We start from the raw sequence: 19,854 nt of genomic DNA, 5'->3' as shown, positions 1-19,854 counted from the left end.
AGTTGGAAATTGGAAGTTAAAGAGGTTGACACCCATACACAAAACATACCTCCCTTCTGCCAAGTTTACAAAGTCAATTCTCAAATGAATTAGCAGTATGTTGAAGAATTGCTTAGGAAGCTACTCATTAATTCATATTATCATGTAAATTGTGTTTTACATAACAGAAAGAATTAAGAGGTAAGAGAAGTTCAACAAGAAACCAAAGAGATCTTATGTTTAAATTGCCAGTAAGAGAGCAAAGACACTGCATGAAACAAACTTTTAGTTATCACAACATACTGCTAAATTTCACCAACACAGCAGATTGCCCTAAAACTAAAAGCATAAGCCTCTGGAAAATCTGTCTTTTCCCGGATTTACTTATGCAAGCTTCTCTACACATACTAGATTTTGGAAAACGTGGGTAAGGAAAGCAGGTATGTTCAACTATCTTAAGGAAACTGTTTTTGAGAATGCTTTCCCATCAGGGCTTTCTTCATTCAGCTATCCAGAAGATAAAGTTGAAAATCCACAAGGAAATCTTGAAGTGAAATGATCAAATGAGAAATATCAACCAAATAATCCCTAATATTCAAGGACAGCTTCCCAGGATTTCAGGCTTTAGAAGGGTTCTATTTTCATAATTGAGCAATGCATAATCTTGAGTTATCTTAAGATGTTGAATATTCTTTAAACAAGATGATAAACTGAAGAATTTTGCTAGACCAGATTATAAAATACTGAAGTACCTATTCACAGCACTACAGCCTCAGAATCCACACACAGTTAAGTTTATGTAAAGCCTTAGTATTGCTGTTCTGAGTGTAAGCAACAAAAACCAAGACATTTTCCCATATTCTTATCCATGAAAAATCTCCCTGTAGGTTACTACATGTAAATAAGCTTCTGACTTATCAATTATCCATTAATTAAAGGTATGCTTGTTCCAACCATCACTATCAGCAGAAGGGAAATGCATAAGGATACTTAGAACATATTGCTTCTCTTTCAAGTGGAAGTTACTGTTGGCATTGGAACTACTGGAACAAGTTAAGTTGCATCAGATGATTCAGCAACTAGGTATTTTAAGACACTTCTGTGTCTTAAAATATGTAACCTCCCCACCCCGCAACTACACAGATTCTTACAAGTAGAAAGACTAATATATACCTTACATGTACATTTCCTGATATATTTCATGAGGATATCCTACTAAGAAATTCTGAAGATACAGTAGGAGTCAAAGAAGATACCACAAAGGGTCATGTTTTTAAACATAGTAAGCATTAAGGGTTTTCAAAACACCAGGAGGTGAAGACTGCACAGGATATTGGTACATACCTTTGGATCAGCCAAGGCGTTAATGACATTTCCAAGAGCTAGAAGGGAGCGGTTAATATTTGCTCCTTCTCTAAAACGAGCCCCCTTGGCTTTTGTAGCACTGGCACGTTCAGATCCTGCCAGGTCAATGAGGGACATTTTGGCAATGCGAACGTTTTGACTAATACTAGCTGTTTTGTCTTGCTGCCTTAGATAAATCTACAAGGGAAAAAAAAAAGATCAAATTAAGAAGTAACCACTAACCAGTCTTATTACTCTAAGCAGTAAGTTGGTTTTACAATCCAACAGCTGTCTTCAGAAACAACCTCTGAAATACTTTTAAGAACATAAGTTAAACCTTTCTGTACTCAGCAACTGGCAGTTTGGCCTAACAGAACAATAGAACAGAACATAGCAAAACTATTTCTAAGACTAACCTTGCATTCATCTGCTTCAGGTACTAGTAAGAAGAAGAAAAGCTGAGTGTGGTTGCACTGGGCTTGTCTGGGACATAGTTAACGCATGGTCTGCTGTGAAGAAAATTGTTTTCTTTCAAATCTGGGAAAGCTGATCAACTGTAACCATGTTGCTAACACACCAATGGTTAACACCAATGTTTTGTTCAGCAAAAGCAAGGCCTTCTCTGTCTGCACAGCCCTGCTAGTTGTTTTGGGGTGTTCAAGAACCTGGAAAGGAACATAGCCAGAACAGCCAACCTGAAGCAACCTGCAAGATATTCCATGGCACACAATGTCACTCTCAGCAATGAAATAGTGTGTTTCTCCAAAATAGTCAGTGCTTTAGGAGTACTTGGACAGCAGTCTGTTGGTGGAACCTGACTGCTTTTACTTTGCTTTTTTGCATCTGTTACCTAAATGACTTTATCTCAAACCACAAGGTGGCCTGCCCCACACATCTTTGCCCTTCTGATTCTCTCCTATATTCCACTGTGGGGGAATAAGCAAATGACTGGCTGTGGCCTTACAACAGTGGCAGATTGGTGACCTTCAAATTAATTTGGTAACTAAAACAGCTTTATTCTTTGTCACTTTGTATACCACACTAATATGCTTTCAACTCTGAAAGGTGTTCATTTTTTAAAGGCACCCCATTCATTGTTAAGTGAGCTGTACTCAAAGGCTGCACCAGCTTATTTTTTACTTTGAAGACTCACATTAGTAGATATTTATATAACTCATACATTTAGGATACAATTACCTAACAAAAGAAATCATGACTTCGAGCAATAACTTAATCACTTGACAGAAAGGAACATTTAAGTGAAAACAATTAAATACCTTTGTTGACAGCTAGACTATCTCAAAAGGCAGAATAAACAAAACAAGCATCATCTCATTACAATAATTAATTGGATGAGAAATACAGCAATGAACACCGAAGAAAGTTTCTGCTAGCTGCACTAATCTGTTGGTGCCATCCTTGAACAAAATCAGTCTGAACGTTTTTGTGAATGAACTGTGCATCAGAATGAATGCTAAGTACATGGCAATACCAATTTTTATGATGAAACCCCTTTTACCTCATGACAGAGTTTGAACCTGAGAAGACCTGTGTTTCTTTTTGTTTTTTCAAGTCAGATGCTTTAACAGTATTTTGTAAACATTTGAAGAATTATTTGTTTTCTGGTGTACCACACCAGTTTATAGTGTATTTATTATACACAAGAAATGGAAGCTACTTCAGAACTTCTGAGCGGTATTACAAAAAAAAAAAATAAATAAAAAAATCAATGAACACACCACTTTTGTTCAATGTATTATGAACAAGCCACTTGCTAAATATTTTTATGTATACATACACTGAAATATTTGCTGTTCATACAATATCTAGATATAATCAAAACAAAGATTCCGTTGTGTTTTGACTTATTACCTACCAACTAGTAAACGATCAATTCATCTGCAAGCATATATATTTTTTTCATTTTTGCTCTCTAAGCCAGAATTAGTTTGTAATAACGAAATTAAAAAAGTCTGCTTAAGCATACCAATGCATTTTTTTTGGTCATACATTCAAACAAACTTGTGGCAAAATACAAATACACTAATTCTGTCAATATAGCTTGTTTTATTTGGTGAATAAGCAGATTTTGCTAACAAGTAAATACATCTACACTGAGATCTATTTGCCAGAGTAAACAGAATGTAGGCTGGAGAAGATGAATTCTCCAACAATCCCTATTCACCTAATTGCTTGCCTTCTTGTTAAAATACAACTAAGCCGCAACATCTAATTTAATTGCCTGCTATTTTTAGAAACAAACTGAGAAGAATCCAAAGCCTGCCAGATACAACTATCAACTGTGTGCTGCCAAGTGAAGGTGAGAGAGGCAAGACACTTCAGCCCAAAGCAAAGAGACAAATCAGCAGTTCATGCTCTGATCTCTTTCTGTGGCACTGCACTTTGTGCCTTATTAAAGATGGCACACGCAGGTGACAATGCAGCTATTGACCTAAATTTGGTGAGAAGTCATTGCCTTAAATTTATGACCACAGGCAAGACCTCAGAGAAAATTAACAGAAAAGACAATTTCAAAGAGAAGCCTAACATATATAGGAAAACAGAAGCTTTTAGAGTGGTAATGACTTTTGCTGCATTAATTCCAAACTATGTAGAACATTTACTGGCTCTTACTAAGATTTTTTTTCATTAGTATTGACACAAAAGCTCTGGAATACTTATTTTACAGCTATTTGCATTACCATCTTCTACATCAAAATATAAACTTTTGACTATAGTTACTACACATTGCCTCAGTCTCCAGGTACTGTTAGGGCCTGCCTAACAGTTAGATTCTATTTGAGCTGTAATGCAACTACCAGATCTCAAATTTGCTTATAATATTCAGCAACACAGAAGAGCAACATATAAATGATAGATGACAGTGTATTCTGCAGTAGGCAAGAGGATCAAAGGATCAAGAGCTTTTAGCTAACAGGACCCATTTCTAAAGCATTATTCTACAATGGTTTGTATTTAAGACAAGTCAAAACGACAAGGTGGTGGTTTGCAAACAGCAATATTTAGAGATATCTTCAATTCTAGCACTTTTGTAGAACACCTGCAAAACCCTCATCTACAGAATTCAACAAAATATACACTTGATTTTGATCGCCCAAGAATATGTCACTCAAATATTTTGTGTATAAAAACCACTTTACTTGTTCTAAAATTTGATGCAGACTGAAACATTTAGTAAACTTGTAGTATGAAAAATCACCATTAACCAAAATAAGTAGGATTGCTAAGTACTGCTTGAGACACTCAGTTTATAGTCAGATGTATAGTGATATTCTGTAAGATGTTCGCTGTATAAAAAATCCTGAGCAAAAAAAGGATAGATGGCTTTTTGATGTATAAAAATTATAATAGGAAAGTACATTCAAGGCTCAAAACAGTTTTAGAGAAAAGGTATTTTTTTCAAGGTCTGCAGTTTGAATTATTGCAATTGGAGAGCTTTTCATTGAATTTACTTCTTCAAAATTTAATCACTCTGGAACATTTACATGGGATAAGAATTCAATAGGAACAGTTAACTCTGTGTGTCAAAATTAAGGTTTGATACAGTTTCAAAAAAAGCTTCTGCTTTATTCAAGTTTTGACAGTAAGTAAAGCTTATAGTAATACTTGCGTATATCTGCTATATCATCTCACCTGAAATACAGCATGGGACCGAGAAGAGGACGCATTTACATCTGTGGGATGCTGTGTTCTATTTTTATTTCCATAATCCAACATTTGAAGGATTTCCTCTGCTGATTTAGGCTTTAAAGGTAGAGCATAGTGAAAAAGAGAAAAGTATGTTTATCTGAACTATACAAGATTTTGTATTGATTTTAAGATATATCAACATGCATCTTAAAAAAAGAACACTAAGAACAACAACCAAAACCAGATGTACTTGAAGGTATAGTTACTCGGAAATTCCTGTTTTAGAATTGAAGCTCTTCAAATACTCAGCTAAAAACAGTAAGTCATGAAAAGCAAGTACCTAATGGCTGTAAAAATTTAAATGGCTTTTTTTCCCAGAAAACACAACAATTTAAACAAACTAGCAAGTGTTCTCTACACTTCGCAAAAAAAAGTGTTAAGAAGGCTACAATCTTTCTTGTACTTGCATCAAACAGCAACATAGTTTTCTTTTTCCAACTTTTCAAACGAAAGCTTTCTAAGAATGAGCCAAACTAACGTGACTGTTTGCTTTTCAATCATTAATCTACACACACGAAATCTAGAAAGCTACAGCACATATAATAGGCACTAAACACCTGCAAGAGGAAAAGCCTACAAGAGTTAGTTAACAGATTGATCAACTAAGTTGTGTCACTAACTGAAAAAAAAAAAAAAAAAAAAAAATGCTGTGCTTGCCTGGAAAAAAATATTTATGGAAATGAGTTATGTATATTATTTAAGAAGAAAAATCCTGAGAGGTAGGCACAAGGTTTTCTGAGGTATTGAGTACTCAGACAGCACTGAAGATAGTATTTCTTAAAGTACATCACCAAGGCATATTAATTAAACAAGCTGAAGATAAATATCAAATCAAGAGTGTCTGTTTGATAAAGCCATGATTTTGAAAAATGTTTTATCATTTTCTATCCAAGAAATTGATCCAAGTGGCTTTTTAACAACATGATTTTGAATAATTCATTTATTAGGCTTGCAGGCAAAGTTACTAGTGATTATTGCCACAGAAAAAATAAAACTCAAGAAAGTTGCTAAATTTCATACAGCTTTCAATCCACAATAACAACTTCATTATTTCACCTCACATATTACGGGGCTTCCAGAATTTCAATACCTATTTACATACCTGATGTAATGTTAGCCCTTGAACTACCACCCCTTTCTGGGTATCTTCACGAACAGCTAGAGGTCCTGAGTTCACCAGGAGATCGCGGATCTGTTCATTGTAGACCTTTAGAAAGGAATTTAAAGTATTTCAAAAAACTATCCTGCTCTAATTGCCGGGATTAAGTTGGAACAGAAATCATATTTTAATACGTCTTCAAGATCAAGTAACATTAATTCTTTAGAATTATCGCTAAACACCTTTCCTGCATTGAGCTTGGAATATTCTGTTTATTCATTTCCCATGAATTTTTTTTGGCCACTGAAGTGGGACTCCTCCTTAGTAAATAATCTTTAGTTTTTATTTGCAAAAGAACAAAAGAAGTTTGTTCTTACAAAAAACACTTTTGCACAAAGTGTGAATATAAAGCGTTGATTACCACCTACTACACTTCATAATATATATACTTCAGTGAGACTTAATCCAAAAATAGTTCTGTTAAAGCACTTAATTGCTTTAATTCTTAGTCTGTGGAAGCACTTGAAATAGCACATTTTTTCCCACCTTCCCTCCCCCCCCCATTACTAACTATTCCTCCACTATGACTTTGTGGGAGCTAAAATATAGGAATAATTTTGCTACTGCTGCTTTATAGCAGTGCCAAGACAGGTGCTTGTAAAAACAGAACCGTGATGCAAAAAAAGATGGAGACAGGAAAAAAAAAAAGCTGACAGCTAAGAACAACAGGAATATTTGTAGAAAGCTAAGCAGTGGCATAGCAGGTCTAATTGAAAAACTTTATTCATATGGGATACAGTAAAACTGACCTGAAATCTTTACAGAAATTAACATTATTGAAAAAGTATTAGATATTATTTACTTGCACAATTACAGCATCTACAAGATTTTATCTTTAAGTCCTGAAATGTAGCCCTGACAAGATTTTCTTTGTACATGTTAACAGAAGCTCAAAGCAACTCATCAGCGAGACAGAAATCATTAGGGTTTAATTAGTATGCTAGAAGAGATTAGCCTTTTTGGCAAGGCTTCTATAAGACAATAACAGGTACCTATAAATGATATCTAATGTGCAGACCGCAGTCCAGTTCCAGGCCTATCAGGGACAGATTTTGTGAAGTTCCAGAATGGTTTATAAGAAGGGTGAAAGCAGCAAGGGAATAAGAAAAAAAAGTCTTATTTACAAAAATACACCCTATTAAATGCAAGATACCAAATCCAGGAACTAGCTTACCTCTAAATAAGACACAGCAACATTGCATATTTTATCTTCTTTTATTTGGTCCATGCAATTATAAAGTGCCATCATGGTTAAATACATGACTCCAGGATCTTCAGGAGAACCTAGCATCGTGTGAGTCTTTCCAGCTCCTGTTGCACCATACGCAAGCACTGAATTTTAAGAGAAAAACACAGACTTTGTATCCATAAGTCAAGCCAATCAGGAACATGAACTCCAAGTGAAAATTCATGTATCTATGACATTGTACAGCTGTTTTCATAAACCCAATCTGTCACTTGGGCTTTGCCTTTTACAGCTGTCATACTGGTGGTAGGAGAATGGTTGGACCAGATGATCTTGGATGTCCTTTCCAACCTTAATGATTCTATAGTCATCAGAAAACTATTCCAATGTCATTTGTTTTTTCATTTTCAGTTCAAAGTTCAATCACAGGCAACTTAAATGACAAATAAATTCTTTACTGTGTTGACACTAAGCCATGAACTTACTGCAGGTACCTATTGTGTTTCCCTTACAATATTTTATTTACCAATTAAGAAGACAAGCTCTTGATGAGAGAAGTTCATAAAAGAGATGAACATATTCAGTAAAACAATTGAACAATTTATGGTTGAATAACTCTTTACTGGAGAGTCTTCTTGTAAGCACACTTCCTTCAGATCTAGTTCTGAAGTCTGTTATAACCCTAACAAGAAGGCTCTTTCAAAAGAGAGTGTAGGTGTCTTAAATTCCATAAGCAGGGTCAACCTCTCTCATCTACTAATTAAAACAAAATACTTTATTTAAATGTCAGTCTTTTTAAGGCCTCTGCAGCAGATAGATACAACGGTAAATAGATACAATGGTAGAATCTTTAAGGAATACAGTGCGTTTTTTGAATTGAAATAAATAAATAGCAAAGTTACCTGTACAGTTATAGCCATTTAGGAAGCCATCAAGGACGCTTTTAGTTGTATGCTCAAAGACTTCCACCTGGGACGAGCTTTCCGCAAAAACAGCGTCGAACACGAATTTCAGGTCTTTCTTCACCCTCTTGTTAATGTCCCTGTGGACCAGCTTCTTCCTGTGAAAGAAGCCCACTTCTTCTTCTTTGGGATCGAAGACCAGGATGTGCTGGTCGACGACGTGCACAACCTTGCTGAAGTTGCCCTCTTTTTCCTTCTGCGACTCGGGGCGGACCCGGACCACCACCTTGACGTGGCTGCAGACATCGTCCTCCCTCGCAGCAGACATCCCGGTTGGCCGGCCCTTCCTTTCCCTTCCAGGCCTCCTCAGCGGGACCTTTCCTGCAACCGACAAACCGGTTAAAGGGAAAACGCGCACACGGGGCCGAGGCGAGACCGCCCGGAGCCAGCCGCGGCCCGGCAGCGCGGTCCCCCCCCACCCCGCCCGCCCCGTCCCCCGCCGGCCGCCCCTCGCCTCCCCTCACCTCCGCCCCGCGCCAACGGCCGCCCTGCCCGGCCGACCGAATTCAAACCCGAGCGGCCCGCGCCCCCCCGCCTGCTGATTGGCCGCCGCCGCCGTGACGCCAGCGGGGCGACGGCGACAACGGTAAGCGCGTGGCGGGGGCGCGCGCTGCGCGCGGGGCCGGGCCCGGCTCCTCCCCACGGGCGCGCGCGGGAGGGGAGGGGGGGGTCCTGGCTGCAGGGGGGCAGCCGAGAGGGGGACGCCCTGGGGGGGCTCTGTCAGCCCCAAGCGGTGTGAGGGGAGCCCTGCTGGGCTCCTCCCCGTCCACGCAGTTTTTTAGAGAGGCTAAAGTAAAGCCCCCAGGCTCCAGTTCGTCCCTTCAGGGTCACATTGTGTCCCGTGCCCGCGGTTACAGTGTTAATGGTGCAAGCACGGGGCTGCAACTTTGTGTTTTTTTCTCTTTTTTTTCCTCCCCTCAGAGGGTCTCACGTCAAAGTTCGGTGTTCCGCCCAGCAAGTGAGGGCGTGAAGCGTGTTACCGCAGGAGATGTGTTGTAAATAAAGCCTGATTGTTACCCGTGCTCAACTTTCAAACGGTTTTTAACGTGTCCCGGTTCATACTTTTATTATTTACCGCGTGCAGTAACTAAAACACGTCTGGGAGCGCTGCTCTTTGGTTCCTCTGCGCCTCTTCTAACCACAAACGCATTGGGCTCGGCAGCCGGAGTGCTCCTGTGGAGCCGGTGCCTCACTGGGAGCAGTGACAGCAAAGCCAGCTTTGGTTGCGCTGGGATGTGCTCAGTCACTTAACGTGGGCATCTCTGGGGTGTTTGGACACCGCTAGAGTCCTGGCAGTGTCAGGGGAGAGGAGTGGTTCCTTGTAGCATTGCCTCTTTTTTTTTTTTTTTTTAAAATATTTGTTTGGAAGTAATTCCCACCGTCTACTGTTTTTCTAGGTTGATCAACCCCAAAATGTTATCCCGGCGGCTGCGCCAAGTTCAGAAATGTTTGTTTCTGCAAGGTGTAAAACCGAATCCGGTAAAGGTAGCTACTTTGCCCAGAAGGATCCATTCTTCAGCAGAACGTTTTTCAGACTGTGAGCTAAAGGACCAAGCCGTACAGAAACATGAAACTGAAGAGTTGTCTCAAAGCACAGAAAGCAAACATTTTGGAAGATTACACACACCAGTGATGCTGGAGGAGGTTGTTAATTGTTTATCCCCCCAGTCAGGCCAGGTGAGTTAAATAATTGATTGGCATCCGTGATTCAGTAGTTATCCAGCAGAAAGGTCTGTGCAGTGCAGTGATAACTTGTTTAGAGAAATAAAGAGGTGCTCTTTAAGACTCTGCTCCACCTTTTGAAATATCTAAATTGTTTTACGATTTGAATGATGTTTTTCTGTTTAAATTAATAGAAATTTGTTATCTGCATGCCTGAATTTATCCAATAGGGCCAAATAAGCAATCTTTCTAGGTTGTTTTTGTGCATTTTGAGGGTTGTGTTAACTAGTAACAGTAGCAAGGAGTTCTTATATCATCAACTTGTTGCTCTTTTCTTTTTGTATAAGAGATACCATAAGTGTGTAGGTATTAAAAAAAAATCATGATAGAATTATTTAGGTTGGGAAAGAGACCTTCAAGATCAACGAATACAACAATCAAACTGACTTATCGAGTCCCATCACTAAACTTTAGAACTATGATGAAATTTTCACACAAGGAATGTATAAATTGTGATGTTACATGTAAAGGTTCTTTCAGTTGTGTAAGTTTGTACTTAAATAAGAATTAAGGCTAATGGAGGGACTATTTATTCAACTTTAGTTGTTGATACAAAAGCCTTTTTTTTTTTCAAGTGGAACTTAAAATAGAAACTATTCCTGTTTATAAACTCTAGAGAGCACTGGTCTCTGAAGGCTTTTTGAGTGTTTAAATATTTATGAACGTAAAATACCTTATTATTGGGGTGGGATTTTTTCACGTGTACATATGTTGCTTTGCAGAGATTCCTGTGCTACTGGTTAACCACTAATGCCAGACATAAGAACACCAGTGTGTTATCTTGAACAGATATATTTATAATATGACTAACCTTTTAAGCATAAATGAAAACATAACTTCAATTTTTCTTTTTTTTTTTTTTTTTATAAAAAAAAAAAAAGATAGTAAATGATGTATTTGTGGCTCTTTCTGAAGAGTAAAATTTTGCAGATAAGTAGTGTGCAAAAGGGCACAGTGTGTCAACTGAGTTTTGCTAAAGCAAGCATCGTTGGAGCAATTCTAAGCCAAGATGGAGACTGCTTTTCATTGCATGAATGGTGGTACAGTTTATGTTGACATGGGTATAGAAGTGGGACTGTTGCATCAATTTCAGTTTTATAGTTGAAGTCATGACTAGGAATGCTGTGAATGTGTTTTTGCTGTTTTGAACAGGGAACATAATGTTCATATGCTGGATTTTGGTTTTCTACCTTCTCTCCTATGTGCACAAAGGTTTCCTTTACTCAGTTTTAACATAGTTATAGTCTCTGTTATGAGAAGAAGTTGATTTGGGCCTTTAGTTCTTGTAATGTCCTAAGGCAAGGAGTTGCCAATCCAGTTAGAAAGATAACATTCTCCCTATGCTTTCGATCAGTGAATTGGTTTTTCATTTTAGTTACAGGGGTTGCTAAGAAGGTAAATGTTACTTTAAGAGTGAGTCACAAGTGAGATCAAGATAGTACCCTCCTACTGAATATTCCTGTTGACTGACATCTCTGTGGAATCTGTTTGTCAGAGATTTAAGCAATAGTAGTTCCACTCAGCATTGCGTCTCCTTTTACTGCTTTAGATCTTGTTTCTACAAAGTCCCTTTGGTAGTCCTTTTTGGAAACACATTGTACAAATTAGTTTTTACTGATCTACCTCACTTTTCAATGAAAAGTCTGTTGCAGTAAATCCATGCACCAGTAATTTCCCTCTTAAGCTTACTAAACTACGTTTTAGCCTTCTCAGTCTGTTGGTATTCTTCACACATACTTGACCACAGGTCTTGCAGTTTTTGGGGCAGATGGAGTATTCCCTGTTCTCTTGAGCTTTAAAGGCAGCAAAGAGCTGAACGTACCTTTTCTAAATGAACGTCTTTGGACATCTGCAAGTATGTTATTGTCATTTTCACCTTACTTTTTCCTATTAGTCACTAGCTACTGTCTTTCACATCATAAAGCTGTAGTGATAAGACAATTTCAACAGTAGTGAGTTTTAGTATGAAACTTCAAAATTTTCATTATCCTTATAAGTGTCTTCTAAGAAGGGTTCTTACAAACTGCAAAACTCTAGGAAACTATTTTGGTAGTCCAGCACAAACAGCTCACTATGTATAATATTTAAACTTCAGCTAGAACAAAACTAAACATGGTACCCTACTTGGATTTAATGGCAAAACTTGTAATCTGCTGACATCTATTATGTTACATTAAATATAATTTATAGAATAGTCTAGAATGGAGGTATGGTAAGCTCTAGGAGTATCATTGAAGTTACAACAATTCTGGAAGTTTTTCCTTTTTATGTCTGTAAATGGTGATCAAACTGGTAGTGAGAAAGAATGAATGAGACTGTTCCCTTTTCTGCAGTCTTTCAGTGACTCACCAGAAACAGTTAATATCAGATGATCTTTTTAGCATATTATACTGTTTTTACCTTTAAACAAAAGGTATTATTAATCCTCAAGTGGATCTTGGCTTTCATCTTCTTAAGTTAGCTGCCACGTGTTGCCAGAGGTACCCTCTTTGATTTTCACTTTTTTACTACCCAGGTTGCATGGAAGGGCTATATTTGTTGTTGTTGTTGCTGAAATAATGTATTAGGGACATCTAGCTTCTAGAAAGGGACAGATATTTCTTAAACATCCAGCTTTGCCATGAGCTTTCCTTTTAGTCTTTCAGGTCTGTATATCATTGTTCCTGTGACAGCTACTATTTTCATACACAGAAATGTCAAAATATTTTTTCAGCTGAGAACAAGTGTGAGCATGGCCTTCTAAAGTAAAGAAGGAAATATCAAATACTGCTGACAGTCTTATATTGATCTTTTATCGCTGAAGTGTTGTTTGAGCTCTGCAATTGGTTTGAAGACAGTAGTCTCACTTCCTGAAGTTCTGTTGCCACTGTTGGATGTTGCCAGAGCATTGTTGTTTCCTTCCTATTGCATGGAGCTAGTTAGCCAAATAATGGGTGACAGTCAATCAGATGAAGGTGAGATGGACTGCTGGTGTGCAAAAGCAGAATCTATTGTTCTGAAGTTGTCCTCTTGGTTTCTTTATATCCATGTCCATATGACTTTTTTTTTTTTTTTTTCCTTACACTGAATTTAAGCTCTTAAGGACAAAAAAGAACCTTTCTCTGTACAGCACCCTGCAGCGTGGACTTCTATTTTGTTCAAAGAGTTTCCAAGTGTCGTGGTGTATAAATAGTTCCGTGGCTACGTTGGTGGCCAGCGAACTTATCGTAGTACTTCCAAAGCCATCTGCAAATGATTTGGCTGGAACAACGCATTTACAGTAAAGGCTCCCAAAATTCAAGTGTTCCACAATGCCTCCAAGATAAATAGGAATTTGAAAAGAGACCTGGAAAAATAAAATCTGAGTTCTCAAGTTGTATGAGGCAGTTTGTAGGGTGCAGCCAAAATACCAAGCTTGGCGTAAAATATTCATTACATCATGAGATAAATGCTTAAATGCTTGTTTAGGAGAAGTACAACATTCCATGTACTAAGTAACTGTTTCTATCATTTAAACCCATTTTTCCCTTGAATTGTGAAATGAACGTAGGCCTACTGACAAAAAGCAGTAGACCTGCTATATCTTTTTCATGGGAAGCATGCTTAAAGTATCTTGCCACATGCAAATTGTGTGGTTAATTTTCCTGTGGCAACAGCACAATGATGTATATAGTGATTATATAGACAAGTTTCTGTAAAACAGGAAAAAAGGCACTGAAATTTGCAAAAGACAACAAATGTAATGAGATATTCTGAAAATATTCTTAAAATTACAGGCTGTGCTTTTTCTGTGGTCCTTTAGTGTTACTGTGGGTATTGAGATTTATTTCAGCAGACCATGGAGTTCTATGTACCATCTACTATTTCAGTCACTTTTATCTTGCCTGATTTCCTGGTTGTGTTTATTGTGAATTTACGAAAAAGACTAGCCAGGTTTTGGATCAAAGCTGTGTAAGGAAATGTGTAATAAAAAGTTGGTAGAGCATGTATGTTTGTGAAACATTTTCTGTAATGTGTAATAGGAAACTTGATAAATGAATCTCTGTATCGGGTCCAGAGTACTGTTGAAAATATTTGACTAAAATCATACTTGAAGAAGTAAAAAAAATACTTGAAAATATTCTTTTCACTGAAAATATTCTTTTCACCCAAAATAAAACCACAGCAACACTTTTGAAGGTAGTGTATGAAAATGGAAAATAGTTTCCAAGACTTTCAGCAAAGATAAGCACAAGGTAGTCTCTCCAAATACCTGTTATTGCATAATAATAATGCCTGTCCTTATAGAGCAAGTGTTTACAGAAGGATTTGAAATAACAGACCTCATTTGTGTAAATTTAACTGATGTAAGTGTGTTTCACGTTGCTGTGAAGAGCAGTTTAAAGAAGGCAGTAAGACAATGGAAGGACTATTAAAAATGTAGTGGCAGCAGATGTCATACAAGTTTTGCAGTATCTGGATCTGGGTGAGTTCCATCCCGAGAGGAAAAATGGGGACAGGGAAGAAAACAAGTTGGGAGTTGGTAGTTATGAGTAGCTTGTTAGTTGAGGGGGTGGAGAAAATCCAGTCATACCCTTAATTATCTGGAGTTCCTTGCTTTGCTGTCTTCTGTAGTGGGTCCTGAAAAAATACAGGGATCGTAACTTGCCTAACGACGTGCAAATTAAAATACATGATTTGTTTGGGAGGGCTGCACACCTGTTCTGTTTTGAAGCTGGTACTGCTGTGTGCTTAGACCCTTGATATCAGGAAGTGAAAAGTGCTCCTGCACTGGATCTAAAAAATGGCAAGGTATGAACAAAGCACAGTCAAGAAAGTCTCCTCAGAGTTTAGTTTCTATAGGACTTGAAGATTTTGCACTGCAGAGAGAAACTAATTCAAAAACTTGAGGGAGGTAGGGTGGGAAGAGTAGGTTGATGGCTACAGCTGCACAGGGAAGTCTTTTGGTTATAATTCTTGGATGTCCGCCCAACCACCTCTTCTTCCCACCTGCAGCATGGCTCTCAGCAGGCAAATCTAAATGGTATCATCAGCAACAACAAAAAGACAGTTCTCACCAACTTTGTTGTGCATCTTTCTCTATTGCGGTAAGGGAAGGGAAGCCTGCAGCTGCTATCTCCAAAGAGACCAGCAAGGGAACTTGGTCTGCCTACTGAGATCAACTCCACAGATGCGCCAGATTTCATTTTATTGTAATACTGAGTTAGCTTGCTGTTATCACTCTATCGCATAACGAATGATAGTGTTTCAGGAGACTATTTAAGAGTCTGTGTTATAATAAAGCAAGATTCAATGCTTTGGGGTGACTCAGCTTGTAATGACGCTGTGTATGCTCTCCTTTTCTGTTGTGACAGCATTAGTCTTTGCACCTCTTGGGGAAAACTAATAAAATTCACCAGAAAGTAATCTAAGCCCTTTAAATTTTAACTTGAGTGAGCCTGTGATCCCAGAAAGGGTGATAATTAATATATGTAGCTACTCATTTCCTCCCCATCTAGTACTGTGTGCCTTATTTAGTCAGCCTTTTGGCTAAGCTTTCTTATTAAACATTTGAATTCTGGTTTGCAAACAGGAATACAGACTTTCTACCACAAAATATTACTAGGGGTTTAAGATCATAATTGTAGTATGGGAAAGACTTGCATTTTTTTTTCTCTTGTATTTCTATTTAAGATAATTCTGTTTTGATTAGGTTTGTGCAGGCTTGTTCTGCATAAAGAAATAATTCAAAGGTTAAACTACCAAATTTGATGTGTAAAATTAATGGGTATCTTAAATCATCTGAATATGCGTGGTCTGTTTCTTACTATTTTTTTCTTCTTCCCAGAGTTTGAGCACATCTCTGTTTATTCAAGTGGTGTTTGCTGGTACTCAGCACCTTGGAAGAATATTTTTTTAAAGTATTTTTAAAAGTATATACTTAAAAACACAAATCAACTAATATTGCTCCAGGGTCCCTCTTCATAACAAGTTGTGTTATCTAATATTATCTATGGTAAAATTGCCGTAGGCACCTGGCAGCCAAGATGTATCCAAAACATCTACATGACTTTTTTGGATTCACTGACCATAAATATTAAAGAACAGATTAGATTTGCAGTTGAGCTGTTGTAAAATTTTCATTGCATCTTAAATACGTCCTTTGTTATAATTGAGGAAAGAAGTTTTTTTCCAAGATAGCTGAGGAAATCAACTCTGCCTTGCTAAGTCTAGTGATTAGCTGAAGTCATTCAGAGATTGAAATTTTAATTTCATATGGAAATGTTAATAATGGTGTGCTTGAGTCATAATGTCATTAAATCTCATTCCAGACAGCATTACTCTTAGGAAAACGAGTAAAGTAAATAATGCATACTGAAGTGAGGCCTAGTTGAGCTCTCGAAAAACAGGTGACAAAGGCAGGTGGTGGTGGTTTGTGTTTGCTTGGTTCATCCCAAATTTAAGGGGGAAGGGCTCTTTTTATTTTTATTTTTTTTCTCCCAACACTGGGGAAAAAAAAATCCTGCCAGTAATATTTTTGGTCTATTCTCCCATGTGCCTGGTGACAGGAGAGGGGGAATGGGCTAAAGTTGCGCCAGGGGTGTTTTAGGTTGGATGTTAGGAAGAACTTCTTTACCAAGAGGGTTGTGAGTCATTGGAATGGGCTGCCCAGGGAAGTGGTGGAGTCACCATCCCTGGAGGTCTTTAAAAAACGTTTAGATGTTGAACTTAGCGATATGGTTTAGTGGAGGACTTGTTAGTGTTAGGTCAGAGGTTGGACTTGGTGATCTTGGAGGTCTTTTCCAACCTAGTGGATTCTGTGGTTCTGTAATAGAATCACAGAATGACTTGGGTTGGAAGGGACCTTCAAGACTGTCTAGTTCCAACCCAAGCCAAGGATATCTTCCACTAGATCTGATTGCTTGCTGGATGTTTGACTTAGTTACATGAAACATAGCATTTGGCTGTCAAGTTTCCCCCTGTGCAAGGAATGCCACTTGGTGTGCAACAGAGGGTCTGTGGCACAGCTCCCTTTGCTTCTCAGCCTCCGAGGATCGGCATGGTTTACCACTTAACTGGCACTTCTTGGGCTTCTACAAAGGACCTGCGGCTGCTGACTGTGGAAGCCATAATGTATTGTAAGATAAATTGTTGATATTTGCATGTGGAATACTCTGGTATGCTCTGTGGAACTGAGATCAGAAGTAAAGGTATAGTCTTTAAAATTAGTAAAGAAGGTTAAACAATAATCAAGAGGAGGTGAACTGCCTCTTCTCATTTTAATACATAACGTTCATAAGTGAAGAAGGGATTGTCTTGCCCATGAAATTGCTGTTTCCTATTTAGCGATCAGAAGATTGGACCCTTACGAAGAAAATGTATTTGAAATTATTTTTGAGGATATTGAATGATTGATTGAGTGCTTCAAAATGCTGTATTTTTAATACCCTTTTTTCCTTTCCATGTGGAATGATGTAGTTGGAATGTTGTTGATAGAAAGTGCAAGTTATTGAAGTGCTACAGACCTAGCCTGTGATCTTGCAAATGTCTCAACTGTATACTAGGACAGCTTAGTAGTATCCTCTGTTAATGTACCAAACGGATGAATTTAAACAATGACTCATAATGGCAGCATTGAGTTGAGCTGTTGAATAGACCGGTACTGGAAAATCATTTTATATTGTAGTTAGTGAGATGTATTATGTGAGAACGTTGTTTTCCTGCAACATGCCGATTATTTATTTGGATTTCTTTTTGTAGTGTAAATTGCTAGTTCTGCAGTATAAAGCACTTGTTATCATTTCATATATTCTCTCATAGGTGCCATCATATAATGTGGTTTTGGAAAAAAGAAAATTGCAGTCCAGTTGTATCAGTTCTTACATTTTTGAAGTTCTTTGTAACATTGTACATAGATGAAAGACTTGGGCTAGGTAGAACCGATAGTTGTTTCTTGCTACTAACTAAAATTCATGTTTGCTGTGTACTTCACAGAATCACAGAATTTTCTAGGTTGGAAGAGACCTCAAGGTCATCGAGTCCAACCTCCAACCTAACGCTAACAGCCCTCCACTAAACCATATCCCTAAGCTCTACATCTAAACGTCTTTTGAAGACTTCCAGGGATGGTGACTCCACCACTTCCCTGGGCAGCCTGTTCCAGTGCCTCACAACCCTTTCATTCGCTTCTTTCTCCTCTCCCCAGTAGATACCTGAAAAAATGGTGTGTATGGTATAGTATATTGCCATTTGCAAGATTACAGAATGGTCATCTTTTTTTGGTCATCTTTGTTTTCCAACAGGTGATGCCATGAGGCATAAAACCTTTTCTACCCTCTATATTATTTTCACCGTCAAGTTCAGCTCTTCTGTACTTGAGCAAGATTTGGCTGGAGTGAAAATTGTGCCTGTGCTGATCTTTGGGTTAGTGTATAGAAGGTAGCTGCACATACATTTCATATCAGTGTCATCAACGTCACTTTCATGTTAGTGCATGCAAAGGTTTGGAGAACTTGGTTTATCTTGCATATGTTTTTAACATTTTGAACTGCAGCTGCAGGGAAAATTTGAATGACTGCTTTACTCTAGAGGGTGACCTTGACCACTTTTTGTCACATATATTTTTATTTTTCAGAAGCTCTTTTTTCTCACTTTTTGTTGAATAACTTTATATAAAGACATGACAACTTTATTTTTTCTTTTTTTTTTTTTTTTCCTTATTGAAGATGAGATGATGTTAGAACTCAACTACTAAGTCATGTTTCATTCTTACCCCATAGGAGTAACAGAATGCAAATGCAAAGTGCAGCTTTTTCAGGACTGAGGCCCAGGCCTTCAGATAATTTGTGTCTTTATGTTTTGTGTGGTTCTCTAGCTTTGTAATAATGTTTTCCCTCATGTATGCCGATGCAGGTTTTGAAACAAAAATTAAGAATCAAAATATATGCTGTCTAGGTTAAAAACAAATGGCTGATTTACCTTATGAAACAGAATATCTTTGTGAAATGTTTTATATTCTCATAAGATGAAGGAAAGATTGTTAGTATGCTAAAGATTAAATAAAACTTCCCAGTAAATTGCAGTGGTATAAAAAGATCCTGATAAAAATGCAGGAGTGGTTTGACCTCTCATTTCCTTAGTTCTAGGGTAATTTTTCTTATTTGCATGTGGATAACAGGGAAATGTATGTTTTAATAATTTTTTTTTTTTTTCAGCTGTGATTTTAAGCATGTGTATTCTCTTAATTTATTTAGGGAAATACTAAAACCCTTCTAGCATTTCTCTAAAAGTAAATTTCTCTACTAACAAATCTTTATGATCCCATGAGTAACCAACTTTTATAGCATGTCTCACTGTGCCAATGTTTTTTTAACAATCCATTTTATTTAAAATAATGCTAAAAGCCCTGCCTTTTGGCAGTCATATAAAACAAGTATGCCTCTTTAATTTTTGTATATTTAACAGGAATTGAGGACATAAGTTCTTAGATTCGTTGTGCAAAACGAGATAATCTTTGCTATGTGTATATTAGTGGTAGGTGAAGTAAACAAATTTAGGGTAAATTAGGAGAATGGAAGAGCCTTATCCATCTTAAGCTAAAACTTGAATCAACTGAAGAGTAGTTTTTTCAATAGAACTGAAAAAAAAAAACAAAGGTTATGGATATTTGCTTTGGGATTAATCATGGGTAGACAGCTAGACTTCTGTACTTCACATTTCAAGTTTCATCTGAAGTTCTTGCTTTGAGATGCTGTATATCTTTCTGCTTATATGAGGTATGTATATAACAGATGTCACTCTTGCTAGCAGTAGGTGTACCCACTGACAGGAGA

At 37.6% G+C, this 19,854-nt stretch overlaps 2 protein-coding genes across 3 annotated transcripts in view; one reads left to right on the top strand and one right to left on the bottom strand.

Moving 5' to 3' along the window:
* KIF18A (kinesin family member 18A) overlaps positions 1–8,609 on the bottom strand; it is a gene marked incomplete at both ends in the record, with an annotated part of 34,320 nt that extends 25,711 nt beyond the window's left edge. Inside the window, 5 exons of the mRNA XM_084286938.1 lie at positions 1,324–1,521; positions 4,978–5,088; positions 6,137–6,241; positions 7,368–7,525; positions 8,282–8,609. Of these exons, the coding sequence (XP_084143064.1) occupies positions 1,324–1,521; positions 4,978–5,088; positions 6,137–6,241; positions 7,368–7,525; positions 8,282–8,609 (900 nt within the window). The remainder of the gene's footprint in view (positions 1–1,323; positions 1,522–4,977; positions 5,089–6,136; positions 6,242–7,367; positions 7,526–8,281) is intronic.
* Positions 8,610–8,916: 307 nt separating this feature from the next.
* Positions 8,917–19,854, top strand: part of METTL15 (methyltransferase 15, mitochondrial 12S rRNA N4-cytidine) — a 94,216-nt gene continuing 83,278 nt past the window's right edge. Inside the window, exons 1-2 of one of the 2 annotated variants that reach the window (XM_084286956.1) lie at positions 8,917–8,927; positions 9,739–10,018. In XM_084286956.1, the coding sequence (XP_084143082.1) occupies positions 9,755–10,018 (264 nt within the window). In that variant the 5' untranslated portion in view covers positions 8,917–8,927; positions 9,739–9,754. Of the gene's footprint in view, positions 8,928–9,278; positions 9,337–9,738; positions 10,019–19,854 lie in introns of those variants that run through there. The other variant, XM_084286957.1, reaches the window with a different exon arrangement.

Source organism: Netta rufina (assembly GCF_964035555.1).
Source record: "Netta rufina genome assembly, chromosome: 5".
Taxonomy (NCBI): Eukaryota; Metazoa; Chordata; class Aves; order Anseriformes; family Anatidae; genus Netta; species Netta rufina.
Note: the sequence above shows the minus strand (reverse complement) of the source record. Positions and strands in the feature narration are given on the sequence as shown.